The 21,372-nt window shown below is 37.7% G+C and overlaps 1 protein-coding gene across 2 annotated transcripts in view; it reads left to right on the top strand.

The window, feature by feature from the left end:
* LOC136875964 (uncharacterized) overlaps positions 1-21,372 on the top strand; it is a 672,636-nt gene that overhangs the window by 546,145 nt on the left and 105,119 nt on the right. For both annotated transcript variants that reach the window (XM_068228419.1, XM_068228420.1), the window contains one exon: positions 4,294-4,404. In XM_068228419.1, the coding sequence (XP_068084520.1) occupies positions 4,294-4,404 (111 nt within the window). The remainder of the gene's footprint in view (positions 1-4,293; positions 4,405-21,372) is intronic.

Here is a 21,372-nt window from a genome sequence, read left to right as displayed (position 1 = left end):
CAATAACTATTTCACTTTCGACGGTATTATCTACCAGCAGGAAGGTTTGGCCATGGGATCGCCGGCTTCGGGTATCTTAGCTGAAATCTACTTAGATTTTTTAGAACATACTAAAATTAATAATAATAATAACTTCACTAATATTCTTTTTTGGGCTAGATATGTTGATGATACTTTGGTAATTCTAGATGAAAGCACAACAGACGCAGCTTCTACTCTTATCAACCTTAATAATATCGACCCACACATAAAATTTACGCTCGAATCTGAATCTGAACAAAGAATAAATTTTTTAGACTTAACCATCATTAGGCAACTATATTCCTTAAAATTCAACATCTTCAGAAAACCTACCCAAACTTCTTCCACTATTCATCAAGTTTCTTCTCATCCACAAATCCATAAAAGAGCGGCTTATAATAGTATGGTTCATCGAGCCTATACAGTCCCAATGTCTGAATGTGATCTTAAAAAAGAATTAAACAATATCCGTATGATCGCTAAACTCAATGGTTACAATAGTTCTTTCATTGAAAGTATTATCATTAAATACAAACATCGTCCTATAACCACTCTGAAAAAAGATAAACCAAAAATTTCTTCATTTTCTACCTTCACGTTCAATAAAGATATTTACAAGGTCACTAACGTTTTTAAAAAACATGATGTTAAAATCTCCTTCAGAACCAACAATAATAACGCTAATGTCTTACACAACTCATCATCTATTAATAGAACTGATCCTTTTTCAAAATCTGGTGTATATAGATTCAAATGCAACAGCTGCAATTCTTCTTATATCGGACAAACAGGAAGAAGCTTTAAAATACGATACCTTGAACATGTCAATGCCCAAAAACACAAATTTTCTGCAGTTGGTCAACACATGAATGATTATAATCATAAATTCACCGACATTAAACAAGATATGACAATTCTCAAAATTATGAATAAAGGACCCCTCCTTAACATAACAGAGAATTGCTTTATAAATTTAGACCAATATTTCAATCCCAATTTCAATCTCAATGACATTTCCGATAAATCAAACATTCTTTTTAACCTGCTAATTCAACTTTTCAGACAATCAAAACCTAATATTAAAGGTCCGATTGTTCATTCTATTTTTACTACTTTTCTTAATCATTCTTCCATATTCCCACATCCCTCAGCCCCACCTTAAAAAAAAAAAAACTCATACCTTTATTTTCCTTCCTTCATCTCCTCTAAAATTTTCCTTTGATCCTTACCTACCTCCGTTTCTCTCTTCAGCTAAAAAAAAAAAACCTCATACCTTTATTTTCCTTCCTTCACCTCCTCAAATAAATTTTCCTTTGATCCTTACCTAACTCCGTTTCTCTCTTCAGCTAAAAAAAAAAAAAAAACACACCTCATACCTTTATTTTCCTTCCTTCACCTCCTCTAAAATTGTCCTTTGATCCTTACCTACCTCCGTTTCTCTCTTCAGCTAAAAAAAAAACACCTCATACCTGTATTTTCCTTCCTTCACCTCCTCTAAAATTTTCCTTTGATCCTTACCTACCTCCGTTTCTCTCTTCAGCTAATAAAAAAAAAAATTTTAAAAAATCTTACTGTCTTTCAAATTTATGGTCCGCATTGAACTGCGAATTTATATCCACCTTTATTTAACTCCATATATGTTATTCCACCTCGTGAAACATCCATCGTCCTTCAAGATTCCAGAAGCAGAAGAGCTTTCTCCTAGTATCATACTTCGCATCGTCTATTAATTCTACTTTATAAACATCTTGAGAAGACAATGTCACGATTCTTTATTTTCAATTGATCTCTGAATGAACAACATTATCGTTTAAGAACCAAGTTTTTTCGATTTCCATTTCCACAATTTATACGACGCACGGAACTTTTTTAAGGATCTCTATTTTTTAACATAATATAGCGCTTCTCTGGTTTCCTAAGCCTCCTCGCGCAACAATTGCCTTGTTTCAAAAAAATGAAGAGCCTTTCCAACATCCATGTATTTTGACGTCTTTCAATACCTTATAAAATACGACGTAATCTTCTTCGAATATACAACAGCTAAGAAGAAGACAGCATTCAACCTACTCTTCTTCTTTATTACATCATTTAGTGCACAGTGGTCTTTTATAATATACAGCGCACCGAACTTTACATAACTTCCGCTCAGTGCTTCGTCAATTGGAAGAGTTATTATTTTTAATATATCTCTACTCAAATTCCCACATGGTATGTACCTTTTAAAAAGACTGTACTTGTGTTTACATTGTTTATGTTTTTCTTCGATATTTACGCTTTAATTTACTTCAGGCTGATGATGACCTATTACTAGGTCGAAACTAGTCCCTATGTAATTTTCATTTTGTATTGAAAAGGTGGACCAATAATAATATATTATTTTACTCTATATAGATGTAGCTTGCATTCTGGAGATCATAGGTTCGAAACACATCATCCGCAGCCCTGAAGATTGTTTTCTGTAGATTCCCTTTATTTACACCAGGCAAATACTAGGGCTGTTTTGTCCACTGCTCTTCTTCCCCAGTCCTCCTCTTTGAACAATAATCACCACCATCTCCACCACTTGCCTTTTCCTCTCTCATAGTTGCCAAAAACTTATCTGAATTAGCGTGACGATTATTTAAAAAAAACATACAACCTACTTTTTAGTTGTCACTATTGTGTGTTCTTACTTGGCAGTAAATATAATATATATGAATCCCTCCTGGTTGATGTGACAACCCTCTGATGATTCAGACAAGTAGTTCTGACAGGTAGTCAAAGTGACCTATAGTTCAATGGAAATCATCCCATGTATGATAAAATATATTGGTTGACAAGAATTGTAGTCAAATTGACAGTTGCTGGACTGTCCCCTTATCAGTCTCAAGAAAGAAGTCTTTTGAATAGCGTAATCTTATTTTAAGCTGTACCTCCTCGTACATTTCAGATGAATTGCTGTAATTTCACAGTAGAAGACCCACAGAGAGACAATCGGACTAACCTTTCTTCCCGGAATCATCTCATCATGAAAATACAAAATACATGTTCCATGGTGCATAACCTCCGGTTGTGATTCACTCCACACATTTGAGGTTAAACAGTGTTCTCGGCACTGTTTAAACTTGGCTGGTTGAACATTGGTTTTAGACAGTGTCTAAGTGATAAATAACGTCTCTGCACTGCCGCAGTCATAATTAGACATTGGTTAACCCTAGACATCATCTAACCACTGTTTCTGCAATCGACCCAAGATCTTCATCCAGTGGATGAATCACCATGAACAGTGTCATGCCCTCACTCCATATGAACACTGTGGAGTGTTTTGGAATTGAATACAGGCTTTTGGCACGCAATCTAATGATTAAAAATTGTATACCACCACCTCTCCTACCATGCCGTCCAACATTAAGATTTTAAAAATTTACTCGAAGTAGACTTTCAGTATATTAGGTCCTGTTCAGTACATGTAGTTAGTTAGTACCACAGAGATGTTAAGTACAGGACAAAAATGGCCTACCAGTCACCAGTGGAATCCAAATCCACAATCTTCCGATTTCACGTCACATGCTTGTGCCATTTGAGCTATGGTGGTCTAGGTCATGTTCGTTCTTTTGGACGGGATCTAAGCTATACGTCTGGCACTACTGCCATCACAAATGTAGAATGCACACAAGTCGCCTGTTGTGGGTCAATTTAATGAATATTTCATTTTCATGACCACATTATACATGAATTATACTTTCAACATATTAGGTCATATTCAGTAGATATAGTACATGGCCAACCGGACACCAGTGGGTCAATTTAATTAATATTTCATTTTCATGGCCGCATTGTACTTGACTTAGACTTTCAACATATTAGGTCTTGTTCAGCACGTATACTGTAGTACATGGCCAACTGGACACCAGTGGGATCCAAACTCACTGGTGTCCAGGTGGCCATTTTTGTTCTGTACTTAATATCTCTATGTACTATATGTAATGAACACAACCTAATACATTGAAAATTTATTTAAAGCCCAGTGTGGTTGTTAAAATTAAATAGTCTCATTTAAAAAAATAATTTTCTGACTTACATTCTGCTTGTAACTTATATCTTGCCTGATTCTACTACCTAGGAAAGCATTGCACCTTTTGTAGTTAGAACGGTTATTATATGATAAATATTTCAGTTTGAGTTCAATTTTTGAAACTTCCTTATTTTGTCAAGCATTTTTAATGAGTTTACTACCTGTTGTTCTGTTGAATGTTCCCTTTTAAATAATGGGAATGATGACTTGTGTTACAGGAAGAGCTGAGAGAGTTCATAAATGAGCAGATGAGACAGAGGCTGCTGTCCAGTTACAATCCCGTGCGCAGTGTGATCATAAATGCTGGAGCCAAGTTTTGTATTTTCCAGGTATTGTATCTCATGGTTTTGTAGCTTCACAGTTTTAACTACAGTGGTCATCGAAGGGACATAACAATTTGTCCTCGTATGGGAGGTGTCGTTTTGGGAGGGAGGTTGCCCAGTCTCACTGTAAATTTATAATGTGCATTTCAAGTGATAACTTCAATTCTAAATATAATGAACTTCAATTCTAAATATAATGCAAGTACTTGAATACTTTGAGTTATAAAGGATCAAGAGAAAGAAAAATACCACGCATTTTCATAGTGGACCTAAGATAGAGTATGCAATATTTACAAGCATTATCTCTTTCAGAATTTCTTCATCCAGCTGTTTGAAGCTTTGAAGTCTACACAAACAAGTTCTTTTGTTGCGTCCTTCTCAATCTCTTCAATAATAGGACTTTTTGCAGTTTGAAACCACTGAAACACAGCCCTATCAAATACAGGACTGTCAGTTTTAGGAAATTTATTTTCTCTTGTGTCATCGCTTTTATTGTGCCACTTCCGTAATATGTAGTCTGTTGCAAAAGTGTATTTATGTAATTCATACACATAATTTCTTCAAGCACATGAGCACTGTGTATAAAAAAATTTGCATTTGATAACTTCAGCTTTTCTGCAGATTGTCAAATTGAGATGTCGTGGCACTTGAGATAAAATAGTTGCCAAGTGGGTGAAGTGAAACAATAAAGTTACAGTTCATGTCAAATTAATTGAGGTAACTGGACTTCAGTCTATTTGTCAGACAATATTTTATGACTACCTTTATTCACATGCTGCCAGCTAACTGTACTGAAGGGCTAAGTAGTTGGGTTAGCAGATACAGTACTAATACGGAACCCTTACTTTCTTCGTGCTGAATGTATTTCAAAATGTTTGTTGTAAGTAATTCATTCTCACTATCAATATCTTTCCCTCCCACACACATACAATTTCATAACTAAGCTTCTGATAAAGTAATTCTGTTAAATACTGCAGATTCACAGGTAGAATAGGCCTGCGGTAATCCCCCTGCTTGTCATAATTGGCGACAAAAAATGAGAACTATCATTGAGAGCTAGCCTGACATTTAGTTGCCCAGGTCTTGATGACATGGTATGAAGCTGTGTGGAACCTGGACCAGCTTTACATGCAGTCTGCTGACCAGCCAGTGTTAGTAGTCGAAATGGTGGAGGATGAACTCCAGCATAGTCAACAGCAGGATTCAGGCCACATGGGATGGCTATTCTGGCTTGACGGCAGGCAGCAACCAATCATATAATATTAGAGTCATATTGGCTGGTTTTATACATCAACCAGCTACATGCCATTCATGAAGTTTAGAGAAAAATGCGTCAAGTTTTGGAAACATTATGTAACCTAGCAACGAATATTTGCTTTTGCTGGACTTGATCATTCTACTGCCGGGCGAGTTGGCCGTGCGGTCAGGAGCACGCTGCTGTGAGCTTGCATTCGGGAGATAATGGATTCGAATCCCACTATCGGCAGCCATGAAGATGGTTTTCCATAGTTTCCCATTTTCACACCAGGCAAATGCTGGGGCTGTACCTTAATAAGGGCCACGGCCGCTTCCTTCCAACTCCTAGGCTTTTCCTATCCCATCGCCGCCATAAGACCTATCTGTGTCGGTGCGACGTAAAGCTACTAGCAAAAAAAAAAAAAAAAAAATTCTTCTTACAGTAATATTCCATGTTTTGATCCATAATATGTGCATAAAAGTGAACTTTATACATTATTATGAACAAAATTTCAAAATAACACTTAGTCAGAATATAAATTATGCTGTAGCTGTTAAACATCAATCAGTTAAGCACCAGACAAAGGCATTTACACTTTTTGTGCTTGCTACTTTAGCATATCTTGATATGCATAGTACAGCTAAGCGCCATCCTTGCATTCTGCCATACTGTGCTTTACCAATATTTTACATGGTCAGTTGTGTTTGAGTTAGCAAGGAGTGCAGATGTGCTGAGTTGAACGCGGAGAAATGGGCAACACATTGGCACAACACAGGGCAGCGATAGGGAGCTGACACTGTGGAATGGTAAGTAGAGAGGAGAGAAGTTTGAAGATAAATGGTGAGAAAGTGAGGATGTTGGCAGCTCTACTGGCAGCGGCGGTGGTTGTTGTGCTGTTGATAATAGAGGTAGTTGCAGTTAATCTGGGTCCTGGCTGGAAGGTTCCATTGGATGGGAGGAATTTGAAACAATAAGAGAGGCATATCAGATGGAGCAAATAAAGGAAATGTTTCGAGAGCTATCTAAGGAGTTTTAAGGACCTGAAGCTGTGTATTAAGGAAGACATGAGGAAAATAAAGGAGGAGGTAGGATATGATAAAGATGGGCTAGAAACATTGACGCAGAAGGTAAGAAGTTTAGAGCAAGATCTGAGGGAGGCAAAGTGATTAGTAATGAGGGGTGATCAAGAAATTATGAGGAAAAATACTTTCATTTGTGGTGTGCAAGAAGAGGAAAAAGAGAGTAAAGTGGAACTAGTGTTCAAAGTGGTGCAGAATAGAATGAAGACTAACGTTGGTGAAGTTGATATAGACTATATGCATCGGGTTGGGAAAGTTAACCCTTCACTGCATGATTTTTTATTTTCTCTTTACAGTAGAACTCCGCAATAGCGAGTACGGTATATAACGAGAACTCCGTTATAGCGATAATATATTTCTGTCCCTTCAAAATTCCTATATTAAACTGTGTGTCGTCCTTCGGTTACAGCGAGAGAACTATCACTGACGCATCTGTTATTACGAGCGATTAAGCGCGCGCGATTTTTTATGTCCACTAGCGAGTTTTCTCGTCGACATTCAAAGGCGATGTCAGAGTCGATTAGTAATACCCATCGACTGCTGTTCCGTAAAGAAAATTCTAAATGAAAGAGGACAATTTCGTAATAAATACGTAAATAACGTGTCCAATAATGGTTGTTAACTCGTTAAAAGTAAAGGCTGACTAAATGACCGCTTAATTTTAAGGCTAAATACTGCAATTTAGTAAGAATGTGATACACCTCGAGATATGGTAGAGTGCATAATTGATTTCAGAGGTTAGCTTATATTTTCTCGCGTCTGGATAAATAACGGAAAAGCTATTATGAACAGTTATAGCGAGAAGGTTATAATTTCTCTACTGGCGCTTGAAGTGTGTTTTCATCATATGTATAATACGGATAAGTTAGGATAGGTGATGCTGTTTGAATAAGAAAACTGAAACGTTTGCTACAAAATGCGATCGATCATCTTCGGTACGGTATAGTTTTCTCACTATGTGCATTTGCGAGCTCTCTCGTCGACATTCGTAGGCGATGTTGGAGTAGATTAGTAATGCCCGTCGACTGCTATTCTCTAAAAAAAAAAAGTCTAAATGAAAGAGGATAACACGTTTTTGTAATAAATGCGTAAATAACATGGCCGATAGCAGTTGTTAACTCGTTAAAAATAAAGACTGAGGTAAACGATCTCTTAATTTTAATGTTACATACGGAAATTAAGTAAGAATGTGATACACCTCAAGATATGGCAGAGTACGTCACTGATTTCAGAGGATAGTTCATATCTTCTCACATCTAGTTAAATTTCGGAAAGGCTATTTGCATGTAAATTTTTAGCGGGGAGGTTATCATTTCTCTACATGTGTTTCAAATATGTTTTCATGATACGTACCGGTATACGGTTAGGTTAGGTGACGCCGTTTGAAGAAGAAAACTGAAGTGTTTGCCACAGAAACCTCTGGAGTGATACCGTATTTTTCCGAATCCGAGACGACGACGTTTTTCTCTCAGAATCTCATGTGAAAATTCAAGGGTTGTCTTGCACTCACAGCCTGAGAGTAAGTTAATGGATACCACTGGCAACTACCGCGGTAACTACGCTCCTTCTTTTCACACGCGCACGCACACACAAAACTCGTTGACAATAAACGACCGCCTCTTTATTATACATCGCTAGCCGCGACAATTCGTAAGTTTTATAGACAGCAGGAATATTTTCGTGATGGATAGTCGTATTGTAAAGATACGTGGAAAGGGTACCTATTGTCGGCAAATTTTCAACGGGTTCTCGTCGATATTATGATGCCGATTTTAAGTTAATGGTTATTATACACTCGCAAATGTAAAGTAATTGTGCAGCCGCAAGAAAATACGGCATAGGCCTAACCAAAGCCAATATTTGGCGTTAGCGTGAAACGAGGAGCTAAAAAAAATGCGTACTGTACAAAAAATGCATTCAGTGGTCCGCAACAAGGACGCTTTAAAGAAATCACGAAGATAAAATTGTAAGGTTTGTGCACGAAAATTGCAAGGGCGGAATGGCCATACCGTGGCTCAATAAACTCGTTCGTTGGCTTTCAACGTCCGCAATTAGGCCTGTACATCGCTAGGCGGCAAGCGAGGCGTGCTTGTAGCGGTAGCCGATTATACAGTATCTGACGCTGAGTAAAAGTAACAGTTTCATAGACAGCAAGAATAATTTCCTGATGGATCATCATATTGTAGAGCCGCGAGGAATAGGTATTGTCGGCAAATTTTCAGCGGGTTCTCTTCGGTATTATTATGCCAATTATAAGTTAGTGGTCGTTAAACCCGCGGAAATAAAGAATAATTGTGCAGCCACAAAAAAATTTACGGCATGACGAAAGCCAATGTTCGGCGTCTAAAAATAGTGTAAAATGCGTAGGCCTACTGTACAACAAAGGCATTCATATGATTTTTCAAAATACGTTTTGAGCCTGATTTAATTTTTTTGAAGGAAAAAGTGGGGTTCATCTTGGATTCATAGAAATACGGTACTATATTTTTTCAGAATGAAATTAAACGTACACTTTCACGTAGTATCGGATTTTGAAAAATAACAAGTAAGCCGTAGTGTGTATCATCTGCAGAAACGCAAGTTTAGAACAAACTGATTGCTGTTTCATACCGAATTTTCGTGTGTTTGGATTTTTTCCGACTTTTATACAAAATTACATAAAATCAGCTTCATGGTCCGTATCGCACTTCAATAGATTCACAATTAAGTATTTATTTATTTTCCACCTAGTCGATACAATGATTGCCTAAGGCAATTTTTAATGGTCAAAAGTGGTGCATGTTTCGTATATTATCAACATCTTCAGCCACATAACACTGTTTAGATGAAAAATATATAAAATTGACAAAGTAATGCTTTAGAGGAAGTGTCCTTAAAATTAACATAAGATTGACAAGATTAAAACAAACAAATAACTCAAGAGAAAATATATAAATTATTTCTACAACAGAAAGCAGTCGTCAAGGAAACACTTGTACAATATTCCATAGAGAAATTGTCCTAATAAATATTCTTTTCTTAATAATTCATGAAAAAAGATCAATTTATAAATTAAAAATTATACAATTTATAAGTAATTATCGAAATGAAGAAATCCTGATATCACAGTGCGGCTCTTATTATTAATGTAGATGAAAATATAACTAATTCCTAGTTGTCAAATCTTATTAAGCCTGCTTTCCTGTGGAACAGTAACTCCTGTCATTCTTTCACAGTTTTGCGCCGGGTGTAATATTGATGATGCGTTCTTCCTTGCTCTTGCACCTGAGGAGGTGGAGGAGCGAGGGATATAGGTGTGTCAAGAACTTCTTTGCTGTCACCTATAGCTTCAACTGAGGAGGAATAAGTTGTAGGGCTATCTGTAGGCGGAGAAATTCCAATTCTTTTTTCTTGATCCTTCTCAAGCATTTTCAAATATTCTAGAATTTGATAATATAATGGATTCTTATATTCTACAGCCTCATTAAGGTTATCATTTTTCTTTACAAGTTGGAAAATAAATAAATACTTAATTGTGAATCTTTTATACAAAAATCGGGTATAACGACAATCCGCTATAGTGAGTAAATTTTTCGCTGTTATGAATTCTCGCTATAACGGACTTCTACAGTATTTTAATTCTAGACATGTATAATCTAATCCAGAATAAGGGAAAAATAGTTTTAAAATTCTTAAAATGGTTTTAACAGAGTTTTAGCATGAAAACCCACATGTGACTAATTAGTCCCACCATTCACAGACGACATATTTGTTTTGAAGGTTCAATTCCCATTTTCAGTTTGCTCACTTGAGATGAAAGTCCTTGAAACAGTTCTTTTTGTTTGTGATACACAGTGCTACATCACACTTTTCACAAAATATCAGGGTTTTTCCCTTATGTGAGGGAAATTTGCACTGTTGTGAATTGGCCAGTGTTCCAAACGATCTTGACAAACTGGTTGTGGAGGGCAAACTGCTGCTGGGGCCTTCTTTCTCTTCTTTATAAGGTCTCCCTCTACTTCAGAACTTGGCTGTCCTCATTTTGAGATGATTGACAGTCCCACTTGACAGCGTGAAAGCGCTAAATCTTCCTGGAATGATGCCAGTGTCATAGTATTTTGGATACCCAGCTGGGCAGCAACTCGTCGATACAAAATCCAGGCATTCACAATTGTGACACCTAAGAAATGGTAGAAGAGTTTAATGTACCATTTCTTAGTTCTATGATTCTATAATGTGCCATGATTGAGTCCAATAGGTCGACTCCTCCCATATGTAGATTGCATACAATGACAATTACTGGACAGTCCACCTCAATTGTTTTTCCTTCTTTCCTATCAAATCTTTTGACCTTTTTGGTTGGTTCCGAGCCTACAAATGTGGACATTAGTGTTACATCGTTGTCCTTCCATGCTGCTGCAGACACGTATCAACAAAATCAACTTTAGCAACACACTCTTCACATGTTGCCCTGGAATTTTTCTTCCTATCACTTTCACTCTGGAACTTCAGTCCAGGTATACGGTTCCTTCGTACGGTTCCAAGACAGTAAATACCTCTGTTTTTCATAAAAACCAAAAGTTGTAATGTGGTATATGGTGAACATTGCAAGGAACAATTCGGCACAAACATACTAAATCGTTAGCACTTGCCCCAAGATCTGGTTCCCCAACTAGCCTACAGTCCTCGCGATTCTCTTGGCCTGTATATTTACTTCCAAATTATATACAAATCCTGACACTCCACTAAGCACAAATAGATTGTAACCCCACTTGTGTGGCTTCATCGGCATGAACTGTTTGAGATATGAACGACATTTTGTTTGACACAGCTGCTCATCTTCTAGAGGTATGCTTCTAAATTTTTCATTGAGGGAATCATTGGACGAATTTTATATAGTCAGTCATGCCCTGGCTCGCCTGCAGGTACAGCTAACAATGAATCATTGAAATGTAAGTCCCATCTGATCATCTCAAACACATTTGGTGGCATAGCTTCTTTTACAATACTGCAACCTAGGGTCTCCTTCCAATAACTTCGTACCTTAGGTAAATGCATAATTGACGTCAAAACACAAGTTCCAGTAAATTTGTGCAGTTCATTTGGAGATAGTCTTATTTGTTTTTTCTGATGTCTTCTGTACACTATAGCTGCAACTTTCTTCACAAATTTTTTTCAAGCAAATTATCACTGAAAAAATATTTTTAAAATTGTAGTTGAGAAGACAACTTCAGTGTGTTACCAGGAAGCTTCTTTGAACCTAAAAATGAGATGTCATCAGCTAAAACTGACAATGAACCTTTTTTCCACTGCACATTTTTATATTTAATGGGTTGAGAAGTATTTTTAGGTTGTTGTCCTGCTGCTGTTGCCAAGGTTATGATCACCATATTCACAGTACTAGTACTTTGCATCTGGAGGTCTTGTTCAGTAGGATGGAAATCTGGTGCTGTAGTTGATGCTGATTGTTCCCTCGGGTCAACAGGTTTATCCAAGTAGAAAGTCGGCAGTGTAAATCTTTCATCATCTGAGTCTCCAGGCTCGTTGTCGTCTTCACTTTCTTTCGACAATGCAAGTACCTGCAGTATCTTATTCTCTCTCAAGAATGACATTTTCTATCATGTTTCTCACCTAAAATATTATACAAAATGACATAATTAATATATTTGTTGATATATACACATATGCTGCTTACCTACTTTATTGCATTTTATATGTCATGCCAGCTTTGTGGTCATCATACCACCACATGAACAGACTGTATAATGGGAGTAATTGCTCATATCTTTATGTTCCTTAAAAAAGTCTACACCAAATATCAAAATGCTTTTTAGTGTATTTGATATGAGCAGAAAACTTACCAGTAACAGTATGATTTTTCTTGAGTGGCACAAGAATCCAGTTACATACTATTATTGCAGCTCCAGCTCTGAAGGACATTCAAACATTTTCTTCAGCATAAATGCCGCCAACCATATGAAAAATAAATCATGCTTGCTTACATACACAGATGTTTCTCCTCCATCCCATCATGTATAAAAGTTAATTTTATATTGCGTAACTATAGTTACGGAGAAATATTGATCATGTACCGGTATCGTCCCATTGCAATGTAGGGTTAACCCCTTCAGTCACGGGTTCTGGCAGACCTCCTGTGCCAGAAAGGTGAGGTTTTTTTCAGAAGAAAGATTTTATTTTTAGGAAGCAAGAAATGAGTAACAATTATTAAGGGAACACATTCATTATTATTCAAGCTTAATGAAAAATTAGCCAGCCTGAGTGGCTCAGACGGTTTAGACGCTGGCCTTCTGGCCCCAATTTGACAGGTTCGATCCTGGCTGAGTCCAGTGGTATTTGAAGGTGCTCAAATACATCAGCCTCATGTCAGTAGACGAAATTTCAGCACCTTGGTGTCTACGAAAACCGTAAAAGAGTAGTTAGTGGGACGTAAAGCCAATAACATTATTATTATTATTATTATTAATATTATTATTATTATTATTATTATTATTATTATTATTATTATTATTAACTTACTTTAACTCTTTTTTTTTTTTTACAGTAGGCCTGTGATGTGGTTTCATAAAATATTGGTGTTTAGAGAATATGGTCCTTTGACCAGTACATTTTTATTTCAGGCTTTTGTATTATTTCCACCAACAACACTAATGCAATAAACTGCCAGATTTCATAAGAGTTTGTTCCTTTCCAAACTTGTATGCAGAGATATATTTACAAGTGTTTCAATTCAATTTTGTCATACGAATTTGTTTCGATCACTATCAAATTTACAACATCATCTGTTAGAAACAGTTTAGAACAGTCAGTTTTACTCACCTCTGGTAATAATCCAACCCTAACACCAGGATTTCTTGTAAGTGGAATTATATTAGATTGCACACTATCCCTAGGCTTACATTTTTTCCACATGTTCAACAACTCCTACCATCACCTTAGCTTCTGATGTAATATCTTTTTCACTTTCACAGAAATACTAAGAAGGTCATCATCCAAAAAATCAATAGAATCATTATTACTATTATCAGAAATACTAATGTCATTCACAGATTAATCTTCGTTGTAGTTCCTTATTTATCTTCAGACATCTCTTCCGTTTCACGCTCGCCATTTCTCTTTACCTCGTCAGCTGGCTAGAGATTGTATATGTAATGTAGAGAAGATAAGGCGTATTTTAAGCCAGACTTCATGAATACAGCTGGAAACCCTCCCGTCATCTGTTGAGAATGCTCGAGAATATTTTCCAAAGGGATTACAGTGCTCGAGAAATTATTGGGCTATCACAAAATAAACACTGCAGCTAAACTAGAATTTCTCGGGCAGTGATGTTATGGGCAAGCGTGCCACCTCCCATGAATTTCTCGGGCGTGCCACTTAAGAGGTTAAGGGAAGGAGGTCCATTAGAGTGAAATTATTATCTACATTGATGGCGGACATTATGATAAGGAATGCTAGTAATTTATAGGGAGAAAAAGTGTGGATAAGAAGGGAGATGGACAGTGAAGTCATTAAAGAGTACAGAATCCTTGGCAGGTATTTAAGGGAGGCAAGAAAACAAGGTCTTGAAGCATATATTAGAGGGCAGCAGCTGGTTGCCAGGGATGGAAGATGGTCGTGTGCATGGACGGTGGGTCGGTTGAAGAAAATGGATGAACATCAACATCAGCAGAAGGCGACCCTGATGGCAGAGGGAGAAGTGAAGAAGGTCTCAAAAAAGAGAAATAGCAGTGACGTAGAGGAGTGATATTACAGAAGTGAGTGAAGTCCACCGCACAACAAGATCGGGAAGTGAAGAACTGCTGAATTTGGTGCACATGGAGCAAGGGATCACAACATTAGAGGGCAGCCAGGGGACGATACAGACAAGAGGATGTGAAGAGAGAGAAGAAAGAAGATGTGAAGGTGGTAGGGGAAGGAGCTTAAATTTACAAGACCTTTGGGGGGAAGTAAAATAAGAGGCTAGAGGAGAAAGCAGGTAAAGAGAGTGTAGAAATGGTTAAAAAGATGTGGTAAATGTAGGTCATATTGGAAGTGAGAGTAACTAGAAGTAAGACCACAAATACAGTAGAGGGCAGTAAGAATATAAGAGGAAGCAGAGAAGAGGTGGGGTAAGAGATAACTATTCTGAAAAGCTGATGTGTAAATATTGAAAGGGTGTCTAGTAAGCTGAGCAATGAAGAAGTGGCAGAGTTGGCAGAGGGTTTTGATATTGTTGCTTTTTCTGGAGACGTGGCTAGCAGTAGGGAGAAGCTTAGTATGGTAAAGGGTTTGTAGTAAGGAGTAAACTGAAAAGGAAGAAGGGGATGAAGGGAAGAAATCCAGATGGAATAGCGATATTAGGAAGACTTAAGCAAGTTAATAGAAGAAATTTCGAATGAGATGGATGATGTTGTATGGATGAGGTTTAAAATGGGAGGGGGTGAGGTTAAAAATGTATATCTGACTTTCCTGTATAATCATCCGGTAGGATCGGCATATGCAAATTGTAACTTTTTCTAGGAATTAATAGATGATATAAGTATGATTAGGGATAGATATGAAGAAGATGGTATGATTTGAATGGGAGGCTGGAATGCGAGGATAGGTACTTTAAGCCCATCATATAATGAGACCGAGCTCGATAGCTGCAGTCGCTTAAGTGCGGCCAGTATCCAGTAATCGGGAGATAGTGGGTTCGAGCCCCACTGTCGGCAGCCCTGAAGATGGTTTTCCGTGGTTTCCCATTTCACACCAGGCAAATGCCGGGGCTGTACCTTAATTAAGGCCACGGCCGCTTCCTGGCCTTTCCTCTCCCATCATCGCCATAAGACATACCTGTGTCAGTGCGACGTAAAGCAAATAGTAGTAGTAGTCGTATAATGAGGGGATGGAAGTAATGAGAGGTGAGAGACGGTGTGAGAATAAAGAGAGGAATTGTTACGTAATAAATTGTTGGGGTTTCTGTGGGACAAGAAATTTGTATATTTTGGATGGATGGTGGAGAAGGATGAAAAAGGGATGATGACATACATATCGACGCTAGGAGGGAGTGTAATTGACTAGTTCGGGAGACATGGTCGGTAGAATAAATGATATAGAAGTAGCAGATTGGGCAGAATCATCCCACGTGTTGGTATATATTACTTTGAGGAAGATTGAAGGAAGAGGGCTACAGGGAGGGAGGGAAGAGAGATGGGCACAAGTCAAGTTAAATATAAATGGTCTGATGAGACAAAAGAGAAATTAAATACTTATTTAGTTAAGAACTTCCAAATCATCAGGAGTTGAACTGGAGTAGTGTTGGGGGTTAATGATGTGGACATGCCCTTAGAATTATTAGAAAAACCGATCAAGAGTGTAGCAGGTGTCATAAGAGGTAAAGAGGTAAAAAGAAAGTAGGAGAGGGGTGGTACAGTAAGGAATGTACGGAGATGAGAAGAAAGGTGATGAGGGCTTTAGGGTTTATAGGAAGGGGGGGGGGGGGGGTGGAGAAGAGGGAGGAGCTTTGTAGGTTATGAAAGATGTATAAGGACATGTTAGTAGAAAGGAAAATGTTGTTGTAGGAGGAACAGATGGAGGCAATAAACTGGGACTGTAAAAACAACCAAAGTGATAAGGTGTGGGAGAGAATAAACAGAATTCAGTGAAACCTCATTAAGGACGTTTCTGCAGGGGACAAGATCACAGTTTTTTTTAAACGTTTATTAAGTTTTTAATACAATTTATTCCTGGCATAAAAGACATGCCCTAGATTAATGTTATAAACTGAAAAATGTGCTTCTATTACACGGATAAGTACAATATGTCCATTTTATCTGCCAGAAGAACGAATTTCCAGATTTTTATCTGAATTCCCTGACATTTCCCACTTTCCCCAGTTTTCCATACGGGTGGAATTCTACAGACTCAAAGATCGTATTGCATAGCTTCACCAAACTCTCTAAAACGTTTTTATTTTTTACTGCCTCTTTCCAAAACACCGATGTTTTGCCATTTATTCCTCCTGCAGACCCAACTTTCAACTTTCCCAGCACTACTAATACTTCGTCTTCCGTTATCTTTTCATCCAAGACCACACTACCCAGCTCTGTCTCCCACCGTATCTCTCTCGACAACTTCTCCCTATTCCATATGTCTCACCCCCTTCATAATCTCAGGAAATATTGAACCCATCTTTCACAATTAATATTGACCTCTCCCTGCCTCCTCACCCTCTATGTACAGTGAAACCTTTTTAGTGTATTCCTCATTAAGACGTCTTCCCGCTTAGCACGTTGTAATTTCAAAGCAACGATACTCATCGTATTAAATCTATATAAAAATACTTCACTTAACGTGTTCACAAATTTTCGCTATTACCGCTTAGTACAATCACATTTTTCCTAGACCTGAAAATGATACTGTATTTGTCATCAATTGTGAAAGAAATGTGATCTTGGGTAAGAGATATCGCTACAGCTGCGTAATTATGGGAAAAGGCCTTCCTGAACTTCAAAGCATAAGTTGCACTTTCGGAGAGCAAGCCATTAGCCTCAGGAATGTTCACTTTTGCTTGCCGGTTAACAGCAAGACAGCTAAATAGCAGAGTGAGTCTGTTTATGCTTTTATTTCGCATTCCATTCAGAAGGTAGAAATGTATTTTGTGTTGAGTGGTACAGTGAAGAGTGGTTAATATTTGTCGCGTGATACAATAGCCTAGATCTGGATTAGGAACATAATCGTGTGAAATTGACTAGCGTGGTGCATATTTGTCTTGTGATAGCCCACTTATGGATATGCAAGCATCAATAGCTATATGGATAGCCTATAGCAAGCAGTAGCGACTATGATCGATCGATTGATAGATCGAATTTTCAATGTTTTGATCCCCTTATTATTGAATATTCTATGTTGTTGGGGAATGGCTAGCTTGATGAATTAGGCCTAATTGCATTCTCAGTTTTTCTAATCGCTTAAATCTATATCTTCCACAACAAAATATGCATATAGACAAAATTCACAACCCAATAGATGACTCTGTTTGTTTACTGTGTAATGGCGTGTGCAGTAGTTACTGCCTCGTAAAATGTAAAAACAGACAAAAACCACTGACTGAATGCAGGAAAGTGTGAAATTCGCTTAAACCTAATACTCATTTGAGTGCTCATTATTGTTGTTGTTGTTGTTGTTGTTATTGTTACGGGGTTACCCGTGGACGCAGACGTGAAAGAAGATGCTGGGGTGAATGGGTCTAACTACAAAGTCAAGAATGGAATTTAAACAAAATGGAAGGTTATATTTTCAAAAAGCAACAAATTAGCAATTTAAAAACAAGACTTAGAAAGGTCCAAGATTTCAGAATTTTCACGCTCTTGGGCTACAAGCCCCTAGTTTTACAATTTTTGAGTTCCCAGTTCAAAATTACAAAAGAGTACAAATTTATACCAGGGCAGAAATCCGTCGATACATGGAGTGCTGGCTCCCAACTCACAACATCAAGCCTTCAACAGGCATTCAGTAATGTTACTTTGAAAAAGAGCTAACAGGCTCTCAGTTTTCGAGCGAATTCAAGGCAACACCAAAAATATTATACACCTTTTGGCCTTCCATGGGCCAGCTTACAGATTGAAACAGGGGTATCTCGTACCCAACCTATAGGGCCTTCGTGTAAAAGAAATAACAGTTAAATAAATGGCCCAAACACAAAATGAAAGGAGGCGAAAACTTGCACTCCTAGATGTGAATTCTTAAAACCTAAGGGGCACTAGGCCGATGAAACAAGGGCTATTCCCAAACTACTGAGGTGACTCGTATAAGATTAATTAAGACATAACGGAAAGGAAGAACACCAGTTACAAAACATAATCACCTCAAACCAATATGAAGGGGAGCTTGAGAGGGTACATCACTCTCTATCCCCGAGTTACAGTTAGAGATTTTATGAAATTTTTACATTAGCCGGCAGAACTTACATTTTCGAGAAGTTGGTTACATAGTTAAAGTTTCGGACCTTTCCCTCAGGTTAAACTGCGGAGCGAGCAAAAGTAAGATGTTAGATGGCCATTACCTTACTGAAGAACTGCTGCCTGATGGAAGAGGCGCCTCCTGCTTGACACACACACTAAGTTAGATGACGATCAATTGGCCAAGAGACGAGAAAATCCGCAGTTTATAAACCCTCGGGGAAAGTTCGAGACCTTTCAATAAACCAGCCACACCCTCTCAGTTTTATTGGAGAATTTAAAAGTTACACTCAAAATAGAAGAAGAAGAAGAAGGTGATTAGTAGAAAATTAATTACAGAAATTCTTTATTGGCTAAATTCAAAACTGGCAAAAAGAAAAGATAAATATTGCCAACCCAAAAATGAGTAAACGTAATTTAGTAAAACAAAAACTTATGAATACAAAATTTCTCCAAATCAAGGTTCTTCCACTTCGCTCCAGGGTGCATAATCATAGATTTTTAGCAGTGACCTCTGTTGAAGAAAGTCCAAACTTCTTGATGAATGGTGAACAAAACACGTAAAATTTCATACAGTACATGAAACTCCCCACTAAAAAAATTACGTCAAATTACTGTAGTGACATCTTCTGAGTAAAGGTTTAAATAGGTCTAGTTTCCAGTTCACAGTTTTTCATGTCGAGGAGTTCTTTTAGGCGTAAGATTTAAATGTGCGGCTTAGAGGTGTACCTCCCGGTACAATTATTATTATTAAATGCGCTGGCGTAGGTAAGCCTCGTGTAAATGTGTGATGCATCGTGACACCGTCCAGACCATGCCATGTTGATTTCTAACCTATCTTTCGTGCGAGGGGTTCGGAAGTTTTGAGGCACGACTAGTAGCTTGTAATATTGTGTGTAATTTTGTGAATACAGAACAAGATTTAAAATAATTACATTGTAAGATGAAAGCTGTTTTTTGGTTTGGAGATTTTGAGTTTGTGAAGTATGTTTGTAGGTATTCGGTCTTGATCCAGCCAATCTCAAGCTGCCATTCATATCAATGTATATCAGTTGAGCGCAATCTCGAAACCTGGCTGCCAGCTGTATTGTCAACATCACCACGTGGTTAACCTACCTCGCTCAGCGTGTGCGGTATATGTTGTTGCGTGATTTGTTAGCAAGCGGTGATAGTGCTTAATATGCCAGTTACTTTCGGAATAAGGTGTCCAACCCTCCACTATACAGCAAGTCAGCAGAGTTAATTGCGCGCAGTGGGCCGTGCTGTGGGGCAAACCCAAAAGGCAAAGTCGTGGTAGGTACATGGATATGGAAAGAACAGGGAAAATAAAATAACCCTTTTTCTTTTGGAAACAACCAAAAGTTTTTGAAGCTATGTATTTTCAAAACTGACAACAAGATAAAGGTTAAAATGTTACTTTTTTTTTTTTTTTTTTTTTATGTCTAAGCTCAATAGTGATCCTGACTAGAATTTCTACAAGCCTTTTCATTATTATTATTATTATTATTATTTCTATTATTATCTTTTTTTTTGTTACAATAGGAAATAACATGCTAGCGTCACACTAGAGAAATGCACAAAAGGGTCAAAATCTGAAAGGAAGGTACATAAATTTGAAGGGACTAACACTGATAATAATACCTGGAGTACACATACAGAGTGAACAATATCTCAAAATAGTACAAGGGTTGTCGAGGAACGACAATATGGATCCTCACAATTCAAAGAAATAAAGTAATAGTACACCACGGCCAATTAAAAGAAGGGACCGAAGCAAAATGAACGTTGGCACACATAATATATATATGTTTTTGAAACGACGACTAGATCAACACCAATGTTGACAAAAAAATGATAAAACGACAAAAGTTAAAAGAAGTTGGGGATTTGTGGGCCACAATTTTTTTTTATGAATCCCATAATACAATCTCAATTAGAATATATTCAATCGTAAAAAAAAAAAAATCAGTGTTAAAAGGGGCATGACTAATTAATGACAGATCAGTAACAATCATTACCAATTTCTAACTTTTGGTCCTTCACTTTCTTTAAGGATCAAAAGGGGAAAAAAAGAATGGAAGGGAAAAGAAAAAGGATGATAAAGTCCGCGCACTCATAGTCCTAGACAGTTCCCAGAAAATAGACACAAGATTCCAACGATCTACAAGACACCCATTATTAAATTCAAAATTACGTGTCCATAGCTGAAGATACTTCCGCAACACTTTGGAAATATTATAAAACTTTCAGGACTCAAAATAAATCGAAAATAGTAAGTCCATGTTTGAAAGAGATAGACTGAAAATGGAGTTTGTTATGTCAAGCCAGAAGGGCAAGACCAATAGCTGAAATACTTAAAAGTTTGTATGCATGTCCTTTGCTCACCCACCTCCTCATAGAAAAGCCAGTTCGTAGAACAGCAGAAGTACAGACCAGCTGTACAATGACAAATGAAGCCCTCCACACTAGAATCACCTCATATCCCAACTCGTCACAAAGAAGATCAAGGTGAGCTTATATAGGCAGAGAGTAGTGATCACCGAACATGCGAGAAGGCAGACGTAATACGTGACGTGAGCGGAGGGAGGAGGGGTGCAAAACCATGCCCAGTAAACGAAGAGCCGGACGGGCGAGTAGACGCACAGCTGATAAGGAGCGACATATAGCAGCAGGCTGATTGTAGAATGCAACAGCACTGGATGACGAGACAAGGAAGGTAGGCGAAGAAAAGTAGAGTCTC

The sequence above is a fragment of the Anabrus simplex genome, chromosome 6 (genome assembly GCF_040414725.1).
Source record: "Anabrus simplex isolate iqAnaSimp1 chromosome 6, ASM4041472v1, whole genome shotgun sequence".
NCBI lineage: Eukaryota > Metazoa > Arthropoda > Insecta > Orthoptera > Tettigoniidae > Anabrus > Anabrus simplex.
This window is presented reverse-complemented; position numbering and strand designations above follow the sequence as displayed.